At 40.9% G+C, this 13,828-nt stretch overlaps 1 protein-coding gene across 1 annotated transcript in view; it reads right to left on the bottom strand.

The window, feature by feature from the left end:
- METTL4 (methyltransferase like 4) overlaps positions 1-12,652 on the bottom strand; it is a 23,639-nt gene extending 10,987 nt beyond the window's left edge. The window contains exons 1-8 of the mRNA XM_009284124.2: positions 12,600-12,652; positions 11,198-11,709; positions 10,356-10,418; positions 7,248-7,614; positions 4,924-4,993; positions 2,856-3,030; positions 2,539-2,645; positions 1,836-1,924 (exon numbers count right to left, since the gene is read on the bottom strand). Of these exons, the coding sequence (XP_009282399.1) occupies positions 1,836-1,924; positions 2,539-2,645; positions 2,856-3,030; positions 4,924-4,993; positions 7,248-7,614; positions 10,356-10,418; positions 11,198-11,626 (1,300 nt within the window). The 5' untranslated portion in view covers positions 11,627-11,709; positions 12,600-12,652. The remainder of the gene's footprint in view (positions 1-1,835; positions 1,925-2,538; positions 2,646-2,855; positions 3,031-4,923; positions 4,994-7,247; positions 7,615-10,355; positions 10,419-11,197; positions 11,710-12,599) is intronic.
- Positions 12,653-13,828: the final 1,176 nt, after the last annotated feature.

The following is a 13,828-nucleotide window of genomic DNA, read 5'->3' as shown; positions in this document are numbered from 1 at the left end:
GATGAAGCTGTCTTACTGGCTGGAGTTCCTTTGTGCTGCTCTTCAGGCGCTCTCCTGCTGACCTGTGTTCCTTCTCCAGGCTCTGGGCAGCTATTGCTGGCCCTGGCATCAAACTGGTAGGAGTGGGATGGATTGAGGTTCCCCTCCCCCAGCAACTTTAGTCTAAAGCCCTCTTCACCAGCTTGGCAAGCCCATGACTGAAGATACTCTTCCCCTTCTCTAACAGATGGACCCTGTCAGCCCCCAGTAGACCAGGTTTCTCAAAGTGAGTCCCATGGTCTAAGTAGCTGAACCCCTGGCTGTGGCACCAGTCCTGTAACCATGTGTTGATTCGCCAGATTCAACTGGCCCTTTCAAACCCCTTCCCTTTGACCGGGAGGATTGATGAAAAAACTACCTGCGCCCCAGAGTCCCTTACCACTGCTCCCAGGGCTCTGTAGTCCTTCCTGATAGTCCTCAGACTGCTCCTGGCTGCATCACTGGTGCCCATGTGAAACAACAGCAGCGGATAATAGTCAGTGGATTGTACGACGCTTGGTAGCCTCTCGGTGACATCCCTGATATGAGCCCCCAGTAAGCAGCACACCTCTCTAGAGAGTGCGTCAGGTCGGCAAATGGGTGCCTCCGTACCTCTCAGAAGAGAGTCACCTACTACTATCATTATTTTTAGCTAACCAAAGTATGTGTCTTCTACCAGTTTTTGCACAGGTATATATATATATATGTGTTAATTTAATAAATGCAAGCCCAAAATACAAATTTTAGAGCTTCCCTGAACATATAACGACTGTCCAGATAAGCTTCCTAACTGAAATTGTTCTATTCCTTGGGAACAGAGAAAGGAAAGCATGTCAGTGAAGCAAACTGTGATGCCTCTCCTCTCCAACAGCATTATGCATTTCTTCTACCTGCCTTTTGTGATGTGATTACATAGCACCACATGCACCTGGAATATCTGCAGATTCAACATGAGTTTTTCCCTTGGGGGAGGATGAAACCATTTCTGTGAGAGGTATTAAATATGTTTCTTACCATGGCATTGTAAGGCACTCAGGTGCTATAATGATAAAAGAAGTACAACTTTCTGTTGATGAAATTAGTCAGAGTGCTCCAGAACAATGTGCAAAAGGTAACATATCACACAGAAATCTTCAAATCCTTTGGACTAAACTCTGAAAAGTTGAATTCATATCCATGCTAACTGGCTGGTTGAAGTTATTGCATCGATTTCAGTAAATTAAATACAGCTCCTCAGAAATAAGCAGGGCATGCCTTGTTTGTTGCCTATTGTTAACAGTTTTAAAATAATTAAATTTTTGGATTTAAAGGCACAACTGTACTGCAGGTGTATAAGCAACTCATGCAGAAATAAAAACATTTCTTTCAGGATGACATAATAAAGACAGACGTTTCTGCTTTTATTAACTAAGTAGAAGATATCCTATTTTATATATTCCCGAAGCCCCCCCCCCTCCCCCGGCAAGGTACTTTAGTTCATTTGGCATAACTTCATATCTACAGTATCTGTAAACTGTTCCTGCAGCATTTAAAATACAAATTTTAAAAATGCAACTTTTTTTTACATGTCTACCCAAAATATTCACACAATAATGCTTGAAGTTCTACTTTTCATATTCATTTTTAGAGACCAAGACTTAGGTGCCTGACAACATTTTTAGAAATGTTGAGGAACCACAAGTCCTGTTGAGCAAAATTGCTTGGCATACGCGAAATTAAGGCACTTCATATATAAAGGTATCTCATTCTAGGTAGATCGTTTCAGACATCCAAGTCCAATGCCCTACAGAAACTTTATGCAACTAAACAAAACGTACCAGTAAGAGGGGGTTTATGTGAATGCAGACTGCAGGGTATGCTGACAATTAATTTATGTTCTGGAATTGGAAGTACATCTTCAGATTTCCTGTCGTATAAATCAGAACAAGAAAAGAAGTATGAGAACGAATACCACCAAATGTGATGCTGCAGCTCTCACGCAGCTACTTCAGATGGGAGCTAACACACAGAATGTTCATTCACAGTCAAACTTCAGATAAGTCTAAGGGAAGTTAAATGTTGCTCAGCCATAATATATAAAAGGACAGTTTATGAAATCACTGAGGCTTTAGACAAAACGTGGTTAACAATAGCCATACAAAGCCATTGAGAACAAACAACGTAGTCCCGTATGTTTTTATGTGTAGAAGAACACCAGCATCCCCAAAATGGTGTCAGCCTGTGCCAAGGACTCATGGTCCAAGAGAATCTGTCAGCAAAGGAAGCCCTGTCCAGGAGGCTTTTATCTGAGCCAGTTCCCCAACACAGGGAGATATAAGGAACAGACAAAGGTTTCCATCCTTTAATCTCACTAAAGCACACTCTTATCCCAAAGCTAATAAGGCTATCTTTAGGTCCAGAGTCAGCCAAAAGATGATGCCAAGAGAAGATTTTGGGACATTGTATTATGAACAAGTGATATATACGAAGAGAATCCTAGCAGCCTCAAAAAAGACATTTACCACAAACATCCTGGCATACCTTAAGGCTTCCTTTATGTCTCCTTGAACTCTCCCCAATACAAGAACTTCATAGGGCTTTTTGTGTAAAGAATCCAAAGGCAATACAAATTCTCCAGCTCTAGTGATCTGACACAAAGGAGTTAAAAATACACAGTGGAAGATTTTCATATCCAATTTTTCTGAGACATTTTCTTTGATAAAAAGGAAGATACTGATACCATACCTTTCAAATACAAAAGCACATGGTAGTAAATACAAAAGTTATAAGAACCTAAAGTGTCATAGTGCAAGCCCTCTCAGTCTCCAAGAAAGCAACAAAACAAATTGAGAACTTACTTTTACCCAGTGCCACTCAGCAAGTGTTTTCACAGACCAGTGAGGATAAAGTTCATCCTTAACAAAACGTAAGTGCTTCTGTCTATTAGTCACCCACGTGACTACAAGACAATTTGGAGCAGCTAGTGCTGGTACAGGAATCTGCTTGATTTGCCATGAAGACAAGTGGCTGTATCTATAAGCCAATACAGTGAGAAAGCAAGTTAGCATATACCAAATATAAAAACTGCAAAGCAACACAAATGGATAAAGAAATTACACAGCCGAGACATTTCAAGAATTATCTCCTGATAACACAAGTCATAAAAATGGATCAAGACTGACACCCAGTGGCCAAATCTGATGGATTCTGATATAAAATCATTAGTGTATGTACTTAAGTTTTACTGAGCAGAACCTTTAACTACGTATTTCTACTATTCCCCCAAATAAAGTATTACGAGTTGTGATTCTGAAGAAGTCTAAAAGTCCACGTTTAATTTCAGAACTATCATACGTAATTCAATACTCTCATCTTTAGGCCAGAACAAAGCTATTTAGTGAAAAGTAGCTCTTTAGTCAATGTAACGTTATTCACTTTTCATAATAAGCAATCTCTCTTCTGAATGAAAATGACAAGTGAGTCATTTACAAGTGCGTCATTTACAAGTGCAGGGGCAACACTAATTTGACTGGCAAGTTAAAAGGTCAGAAAAGAGTAATCACTTCTCCAATTATTTGCAGAAGTTATTAATTATTTTTAAATTACCATTCATGGTAAAAGTTCTCTAGGTTATTCAGAACAGTTCTGCACGTTTTTGAACTAAGTGTATGCTACATCGGTGAATACAGTATGCTTTCCAGATTCTGTCCTGTTCTACCTTTTTTCTCGTGATGCTATTCTACACTATTAGTGAGTTGCAATTCGTGGAACCTACACGTTGCAGCATCAAAAACATTGGCACATTGCCTACTGGAATCGACAGCCACCGTCTGGGTACCTGGAATCCCTATACAATGCAACAGTGAGAACAACAGTGAGAAACAGGAAACAAGGATAAAATCCAAAATACCTCCTGGACTAGACTGCCCAGAGAAAACAAGATTCACAACCCAGATATGAAATGGTTAACAAAGATTAATCGTCAACAAGGTAACTAACAGGACTGATGGCTCTTCCACCTTTTGCCTTTATTTTGTAAGAGAGAGAGGGTCTTGCTGGCTAATTCACACTTGTGAATAACTAGAATTTACTTTTGAGTAACTTACATAGTTAAGACACTTGAATGAGTTTAACTCTGGGTTTCTAGAGGTTTCTGTAGGGCTTTCAAAGTAAAACCTACTAATCAGTCTCTGCATCTTCAAATTATGTCTTCATAACAAGCTTCAAAAGCTACAGTAGACATTGTTCTAGAAAGTTGTAAGGCCATATTTCCTGTCTGCCCTTCTTTCACATGGATACAATTCTATGGTAATCAAGAGAGCTCCACTGGCATAAGCCTGATGTTACTCAGTAGAGAAGGAAGCCCACAAAATTTTACGTTAATGACTTCATAAACTACAGTACTCAGAAAGTTCCTATTGCACTTGAGGATTTTACTGCTGTATTATCACTTTCTCTCTTCTACCCATCAAACTGAAGCGCAAACTATAGCTCAAATTAAAAAAAAACAAAAACAAAAAACTACTTCTAAATTGGACCTCAGTCCTGGAAATACTTACACATTTATCTAGCTTTACACCCACTAAAGTAACCCTATTTCAAATGATTATCTGCATGATCTGGGCCTTACAAAACAGTTGACTCCAGGCTTTCCTTGTAAGTCTCAAGGACTAACATTCTCTCACCAGTTAGGTAATTTAAGACCTACTCTTGCAAATATTTTATATGCAAACTATCCAAGCCGTTTCAGTGAAACCCCTGAGACATTTCATAGACTTGAAGGTAGGCATGTGCCAAAATATTTGCTAGTTTAAGCTACAGTCTCACAGTTATATTGGTCTTGGATTGCATCAGTATGTTAAACTGTTAACTACATTAATGTAAGCTAAGACGACAAAGCTTGTTTGATTTTACTATAAAATTTACCTGTTACTCCTTTTAACGGACTTGTTCTCCCATGGTGGATCAATCACAATTACATCATATTTTTTCTTGTCTGGGAAATGAAATTACCAAAAAAAAAAAAAAAAGCCAGTAAATTAAGTTTTAAAATAAATCTACTAGTTGAAACTGATAAAGGCTTAGCTACTCACATACAGACAACATTTAAAGGACCAACTATGCAGCAAAATCACAACTTTCCTCTGTTCTTTCCAAATAAGAATTTAAAAGGCTTCTAGCATGCTTGTTTTAATTCAGATAATCATATACTTCAGAGATTTTTAGGCTGATTACCTAAGGAAACGATGTTTATGCGGTCTGTGTCAGATCCCTCCAAGAAATTTTGAACATCTTGGGGACTTTCAGAAAAAAAGTGATAGCAGAGTGCAAGTCTCAAAGATGAAAATTTCTCCGAGTTTCCTAATGGAAGCTATGTAATAAGGCACCCGGCTGAGCGAAAGGCTGCAGCCCTGAATGCAAGATTCCTGTGCTGTTTGATCTTTCAGCAGGCCAACTGGGACATGCAGAGCTCCAAACCAGCCCTGGAAAACTGTGTTTTGCACTACTGGAGGTGAGACAGAGAGCTAGACCCGGTGTATGAAATGGAAATTAATAGACAAGAGGAAGAGAACTGAAAGTTTTCATGGGAGAAGCTGGGTTTACTTTAGTTGGAGGATAGAAGATACAGGACACATCCATGAAAAAACAGGACTCTCCAGTTTTATTTTTTCCATGAAACGTATCTGTTCCTTCATTGAGTCTGATGCTAATTATTTAAATAGCTAATAAGAACAACAACTCAGTATTTAATGTCCATTAAACGTGCTTTCTACATCTTATTCCTTTATTAAAATTGGAGGTGTTATCCTGACAGTGGGCTGACCAGCAAGAAATACTTCTCTTTTGGCAGGTGAAAGGGAAGAAAAATAATAATTGAAATGGACAGTAGACTTCCTCAAAAAAAAAAAAATCTAAAGTCATGGCATTATATTAACATTCACTGTTGGTTACTTCAAACGCATTTTCTCAAATTTCTTGGACTGCACTCTGACCTCCAGGAGAATCCAAACTTGCTAGGCACAGCTGTGTATAGTGACAGCACAGCGATAGTGATCTTTCTTCTTTCATACAGCTGAAAACAGCTAATTGGCTAAATTCTGGACTTCAAATATAAAATTATTATTTGGACAAGAAGATTCCACCTCCTGCATGTCTTCTTAAAAAAAAAAAAAAATTATCAGTGAACATCCAAGTTGCATATTAGAAGGGAGAAAACATATATAACTAACAAATCTAAAATTACTGATTAGAGGGTACAGCAGTAATCCCCAGCTCTTGCTCACAGGCAACATCTTTCCTATAAGACTGTCTGATGAAGCTTAACTGATAATAATAATAATAATGAAGGTCAAATTGAAAGCCAATGAAGTACAGCGAAGTACAGTGAAGACTGCCGCATGTCGTCAGCTTAAAGCTTTCTGCATGGCCCGTTAAGGCTGCAGATATTGGCTTGGATAGCTTTTGATCTACTTTTACAGAGGAGTTATTAATTCTAAAATCCCACCACTTCCCTGTCACTGATTTTTGCTTAAGCCAAAACTCTCAGCTGTGAAATGTAGCGCTTGAGAAGTCAACTCATGTTTGCTACTCATGGTCTTGCTAAAGTGGTGTTCACCTCCAGCTGGGTGCAGCAGCCTCTCAAACTGTTATCTTCTCTAGGGGAACACTGGGGTTGGTTTCACAATCAGTTTATGCCCATCTAAATAGACCCTGCTGCTGAACAGGATGAATCTGTAAGGGAACCCTTGCATCATAAAGTGCATAATCTCATCCCTCTCCCATGATCTAATCTAGCTAAAAACCAAGACAGCAGGAACACCACCCCAGCAGCAGCATGGACTTATCTATGTTAAAGCCTCATCCTGTGGGATAGGGACCCAGCAGCATAGCTAGTCCCAATTTAATGCATTTACATGACTTCTATACTGACAGTGGCTCAGAACATGCTCACAAACCGTCGTATTTTGGGCTTCATGTAAAATGCTGTGGCTGAGATTTTTAAAGGAGCCTCCTGGAGACAGATAATCCCCCCACGACATGAGCTCCTAACCACTCAAGATTCCTTTGAAAACCCTCACCTATTTGCACAAAGTTAGAAATACCACTTTGAAAGCTTGCTGCTGCAGCATTTCCTATCAGTGTGATGCTGTATATTAAAATCTGTTCACTGAGACCTTAGTCATCTTGACGTTAACTGCCCTTCTCAGGCAGGAGAGAAGTGGTAAATTTTAATGCCTGAAGATACTTACAGTTCAGCAAGGGCTGTAAACATGAAATATCAGACAAAAGGAAACTGCTTTTTGGTGGCACCAAGTACTTCTGCCCCATTAACACAACTATCTTCGCACAGTTTGAGCTGTTTTCTGTAACACACGAAAGCAGGTCCTGCTCTGAAATGGAGGTTTCATCATCTAGCACATGTGCAGCTTGATGGTCACTTTCATTCACAGCTGGAAACTGCTTTGCCATTTCACATAATTCAGCCAACCCACAGCCAATGTGTCCAGGAACAACATTCTTCCTGCAACTGAGTTCTGTAGTAGTGCGGTGAAGAAAACCACTTTTGAGTCCTTCTTGGACTAAATGCAAAGTGCCTTCCCAAATGAGCTTCCTGACCTGTATGGTCATAAAGAAACAAGGGAAAAAGAAATGATGTTTCAAGTATCTACTTGATCAGGGAATGCAACAGAAATCAAAATACTTTCAATCTGCAGAGTGGGAAAAGGATCCTTGCCAAATACTGAGATCATCGACTCAAAAGCTACAAGGGCGTGATAATGAGGCCATGCTAACCTTTGTTGTTATTTTTGGTAAAGTGACAATAATCAGAAGCCTGGAGAAAGAAAGAGTGAGAGACTACTGAATAAAACATTTCACAGACAATAGAGGTGGAATAGTTTTGTTCCAAACAAACAGAAATTTCAAAGGAATAATTTCAAGGATAAGTTAGAATTCTAATCTAATTTCAAGTTACTGTGCCCATAAACGTATTTTTAATTGAGATGTATACAGGGATCTAAAAATCAGTATTTTTCCACATTTCAATTCATTTTGAAAAACAATAGTTTATGCATTTTAAAAGTAATACGGAAGTACAATAAGTAAATCAAATTAAATTATTAGTATTTGGGTTTGCATCATTTCTAAGTGACACACCTCTCAAATAATCTTCCAGTGAATCCAGGTAGACAAGATTCTTGGATCTATATATATATTATCATTCAGTTCAGCACCCTCCCTTTGCAAAATTTTAAGGCCCAGATCATTGAGCCTTTATGAGTTTTAATTATCAATGAGGCATTTTTGTTCATTTAGAATAGCAATATTGCCAGTTACAGCAGCTTTATCAAAGGTTTCAAATACTTATGGTTTCTAAAGCTCCCGATTATGGAATCCTCAACTTTACAAGATGTTTTTACAAAATACCCTTTATTACAATTTCCAAATTAATGGAGGAGAAGGAATTTTTTTTTAATAATTTCTTTAATAGCACCACCATCTAGATATCTGAGGGGACAGAGTCATAATTTTTTACTACCTAGGTTTGTGATAGTAAAGGTTCATATCGCTGTAACAGAATTAATAAATATTATCTTTAGAAATGCTACAAGTTGTACAGCTGAATTAATGCAGATGGCTTTTCTTCTTACATCTATGTATTAATTCGCAGGTGGACAAAGCCTCTTGACTATCAAGCAATTTAAACAGTAGTTTTAACAAATGGCTGCTGAACCAATTTAGCATATTGTGTACTGTTCCCTATGTTGACTCTGATTTTTTTTAATAATTTCTTTAATAGCACCACCATCTAGATATCTGAGGGGACAGAGTCATAATTTTTTACTACCTAGGTTTGTGATAGTAAAGGTTCATATCGCTGTAACAGAATTAATAAATATTATCTTTAGAAATGCTACAAGTTGTACAGCTGAATTAATGCAGATGGCTTTTCTTCTTACATCTATGTATTAATTCGCAGGTGGACAAAGCCTCTTGACTATCAAGCAATTTAAACAGTAGTTTTAACAAATGGCTGCTGAACCAATTTAGCATATTGTGTACTGTTCCCTATGTTGACTCTGACTGAAATTCATAAATGGATTCAATGCCTACTTTCACCGGCAGACACGAATTTGGGGTTTTTTTTAGAAAACGATTCTAAAGATATGAATAAGTGCCAAAATAATCTGAATTGACTTGCAGAGCTACAACCTTTAACACTACAAATACAGTAAAAAACAATACGTTCTAATCTGTGAATGGTATCAGAGGCTAACTGGGATCACAGATTTTTTAAAAATCTGCGTCTTTTTTGCATATTCACCAAAAATCATTTGAAGTTACACAGGCCTCCAAGACATCAAACTTCTTCTCTTCATTTCTTCCCTTATTCCTATTGTTGAATGACTTTATGTTAGCTGAAAGGTTTTCATACTCACAAACCTCTGTTTGATGTCGAACTTCAAAGTTCTCTCCTTTAAGGCGATTCTGCACATGTATAGCTCATTCACAACAATAATTACAGGACCTCTACACTGTATCATAGCAAACTGTACACGTTTACTACAAAATTGTTGCCATGTAAAAGAAGAAAAATTTAGTCATTTAAATATAGTCCAAGAGGAACAGAATAAAACAAAAAGCCCAATATGACTAACACCTTTGTCAGAGGAAAGAAAGCAAGTGTAGGTCCTAGTTCAGGTTCACATCACTATTTAAGAAAGCAGTAAGAATACGTAGAACATTATCCACAAATTACATTTCTAGGATTTACTAACATGCGTCAGTGTAATTCAGTTGTAACTTCACCAATACATCACTGACATGAGCGTAAATAGAGACTTGAGTTCTAATTCATTCATGATGCTTTAGTAAGACAATGTAAAATGTTAGTGGGAATAATTCTTTCTCATTAGCAGAAGCAAGACATTCTGGAGCACATTTGGTCAGAGCAGCTTTGAATAACTTCAGCACAGTGTCCTAGTATACTAAAGATGAGTTGATCTTCAGAACAGGTTATGCTGATTATTTCAAATCATTCACTTCCTGTTCAACTAATATTCAACTCATCACTATATAATGCTCAATTATCCGTAACAGTAAAAGATATTTTGTGAATGCAGCTTCCAGCTCTTCAAAATGTCTCAGCTGAAGTTTCATGTCTAGTTTGTTTCACATATATCTACACAGAAAATATTCTCTCTATGCATGTATTCATTTAAGGACTGGAGAGATGACCTTCCTATTAGCGGAACAAGCTACATGAACAGAACTTGTTTGCAACCATGTCTTGCACTCCATACATGCTCAAAGTCAGGTATCATGTACTTGCAAAATACACTTTTCTTCAGACTTACCTTTGAATGGTATTCTAAAGCATCCAGTTCACCTTGGTTGAATACACATTTCCTTTTACGTTTCTGCAGAATGAGCAAACAGTGAAAAAAAACCAAAAACATATTACTCCATGATGAAAGGAAAAAAATAAATAATCAAACATACCTGAATTACAAATTAACTCTTTTAAAAGCAGAAGAAACTTCTATCTCTTTCTATCACAAGTATAAGTCCAATAAGCAAAAGGATGATCTCAAAATACCTAGGCTGCTGTAGGCATTCTCAAGGTACATAGGCTTAAAGCTGTGTTATGTTACTCATAGCACTGGGATCTGAAGGTACCTACTGCATGCCACAGTTCACGTTCATGCCTCCTTTGGGCCCATACTAGAAAGTATTTGTTCAGCTGCCAAGTGCAGTTTACCAATAACAGGAGAAAATTAATTAGGTCTTCACAATTACATTTATTGGTTTAGAACGGCGACTCTTTTTTTTTTTTGGTCTGTAAGGAACAGTACTGAACAATCTACGTATTGAAAGTAAATTCATACTGTCCTTCCCTCCTTGTTAATCTGCACAATCTTGACAGCTACCAGTTTCAGCTTGAGTGCCTGACCACAACCAACGTCAGAAGATTTTGTGAGCAACCCACTGCTTTTGAGTCACAGGATGCACATTACTGACATAAGGGACACAAGAATATCCTCATGTGTGCTTATATTTTCCATGCATCTTGAAATCTATTGTGGAAAAGTTCCTGCTCCCCTACATAACCTCAGGAAACCGAAATGTGCAAGCCAATGTTAGTGGTATATTGTTTACCAGGGGATTACTGTAGTTTACTGTATTACGGAGAACATACCTTCCTAGCACTGGCAACAGAATCTCCAATGCCACTCTTGGTTCCTTCTCGGTGTTCCTCTCTGTCGCTGTTGGCCTTTACTTCGGTGAGACTCACCTCAGGGCATCCCTGCCACAGCTGCTCCTCAGGAGCTGCAGCTATATGGGGCTTAGAAACGTCAAAGAACTCCTCCCGAAACACGTATCTCGTTTTTGCTGTTTTACCTTCTGTTTCTATCGCATCTCCTGGACCAGGAATAAGACCATCTCTTGATGAGGAGGTGGCAGCAAAGGTAGAAGTAGCATGACAATCTCTAGTAGAAGTGACAGAAGTATTGAGAGTGACGCTACCAGGGTATGCAAAGGAGTCACAGATCTCATAGCCACACTGGTTGATGAAGGAGAGATGATCCACGAGCCACCCCACTGTCAGCCGATGTACCACAGACATCACAGCTCCCCTTTTCAGGGAGAAAAATCAACTCCCTGAAACTGTAGCCGGTAATCACACACACTTCCTGGAGCAAACTCCTCCTGTGGGAATATTTTTTAAGAGTTCACTTGTCAGAATTATCACTGTTTAATAAAGTAGCACCTATCTTCTGACAGTTGTTTCCATGTGCACACAGGACACACTGTAGAAACTTCTGACTTCAGCTGGTTTCCCTATCGTGACTTCTGTTTCATCCCTATTTCACTTTTTTATAGTAAGCAAGTCTTAAATAAGTTTCTGTAAGTTCATACAGTATAGATTTACTCTAAGATGACTCTTTTAACACGTTAGAAAACAGCACTACGACACAGCAATTATATAAACCAAGACGTTATGTGACAGCACTCGGGAGCAGCAACACAAGCACAGGGGCAGCCGCGGCACCAGCGCAGCAGAGGCCAGGCCCCAGGGCCCGCAGGCACACAGTGCCCGGGGTGATCGGGTTTTCCCCCGGAACCACCCCCCTGCCATGTCCCACCGCTGCTCGGCGGGAAGAGCAGCCTGACGGCGCAGCACCCTCCTCACCGCCTCGGCGGGCACAACCCCCGCAGAGCCGGAGGGGAGGAGCTGCTGAAGCGCGGCACCAGCGCAGCAGAGGCCAGGCCCCAGGGCCCGCAGGCACACAGTGCCCGGGGTGATCGGGTTTTCCCCCGGAACCACCCCCCTGCCATGTCCCACCGCTGCTCGGCGGGAAGAGCAGCCTGACGGCGCAGCACCCTCCTCACCGCCTCGGCGGGCACAACCCCCGCAGAGCCGGAGGGGAGGAGCTGCTGAAGCCTGTGCGCGGGGCTCGGCACGGCGGGTTCCAGACGGTTTGGGGAAGCCGTTACGGGGGTGGATAGGAAGGGGGCCGCCCTCCGCCCCTCTCCCTCGCTGCGGACAGAGAAAAGCCCCGGGGCTCGCCACAGCACGGCAGCCCTGACGCACTTACCGCTGCTGCTCCGTCCCCACCTGAGCGCCGCCATCTTGTTGTACGGCCACGACCTTTTCTCCTAAGAACTTCCAGGGGAATCAGGCGGTTTGTGAGTGGGCGGCCAGGCAAGTGGGCGTGACGACACGCCCCCGGCGTCCCTTCACTCCTCATCCTGCTGCGGCGCGCTGCGTGACGTAGTCGGCGGGCGGATTTGAAATTGAGAGGAGGGAGTCGGCGCCGTTAACGGTAACGACTGGGCTGTTGAGACGGGCCTCTCCGTGGCGTGGGTCTTCCCCGCCGAGGGGGGCGGGCAGGCGGCAGCAACCCCGGGACCGGCGTCTGTGAGGCGGGTGGTGCGCACTTGCCCCGCTGGTCCCCGGGAGAGCCGGGGCTGTAAGGGGGCCGGGCCCCGCGGCGGGGGGGAGCGTCGGGCTGTTGGTGTTGGCGTGTAGACGTCGCTGGCTCCCCTGTTTGCCTTTGGTACGGTTTAAGCGCTCTGTTAGTGCGAGTGGATGTAGTTGTGCCCAGTTCTGCCGCGCTCCTACCTTTTTTCTGTTGGCGTGTTGACTCTAGCAAACTCTGCTCTTAAACTAGTCACTTGGTATGTTTACGAAAACAACTTACTCTGTCTGTGGTGGATCCCGGGTAAGGTAATGGAAGAATGCGGACCCTTCCCCAGAGAAAATGAGGTCATGGATAAGCTGCCCGATGAAGTGGGCCTAAGCTAAACTTCTGTCATGGTTTGTGAGAAGTGGAATTAGAAGTGTAATTGTGAAACACAATTTATATTGATAATGTATTTTGGTAATGTTTGTAATGAAGGTTTTTCGATTAGTTGTAATTCAGTCATTTGAGCCCACCCCACAAATAAAATAGATCCTCTTTAGAGAGCAAAAGTTGGCATTTTTTGCAGACTTAATTCTATTTACCTCAAAATCCTACTTAATACCACTGTGGGGACAGTTCAGTACTTCCAGTTTGATTTATATTTTGTGTGTGTAGTCTGAAGATAGCCATAGTATTATCTCAGAGTAGGCTTTCCAGTTATTGTGCTATGATACTGTGAGACCATTTCCAAAATCAATAAGCAGGCTCAGAATTAGTGGCTAAGGAACAGATGGATGGCTGAAATGCTAGAAACAGTAGTCATGTTAGTGTGGCCTTCCTCCCAGCTGATGGGAGTGAAAAACTTCTTAAGCCGTTTTGCTTTTGGAACCTGTAGGTTAGAAATGACCAGATATAAATAA

This window comes from Aptenodytes forsteri, unplaced genomic scaffold, assembly GCF_000699145.1.
Source record: "Aptenodytes forsteri isolate BGI_AS27 unplaced genomic scaffold, ASM69914v1 Scaffold229, whole genome shotgun sequence".
Lineage (NCBI taxonomy): Eukaryota > Metazoa > Chordata > Aves > Sphenisciformes > Spheniscidae > Aptenodytes > Aptenodytes forsteri.
This window is presented reverse-complemented; position numbering and strand designations above follow the sequence as displayed.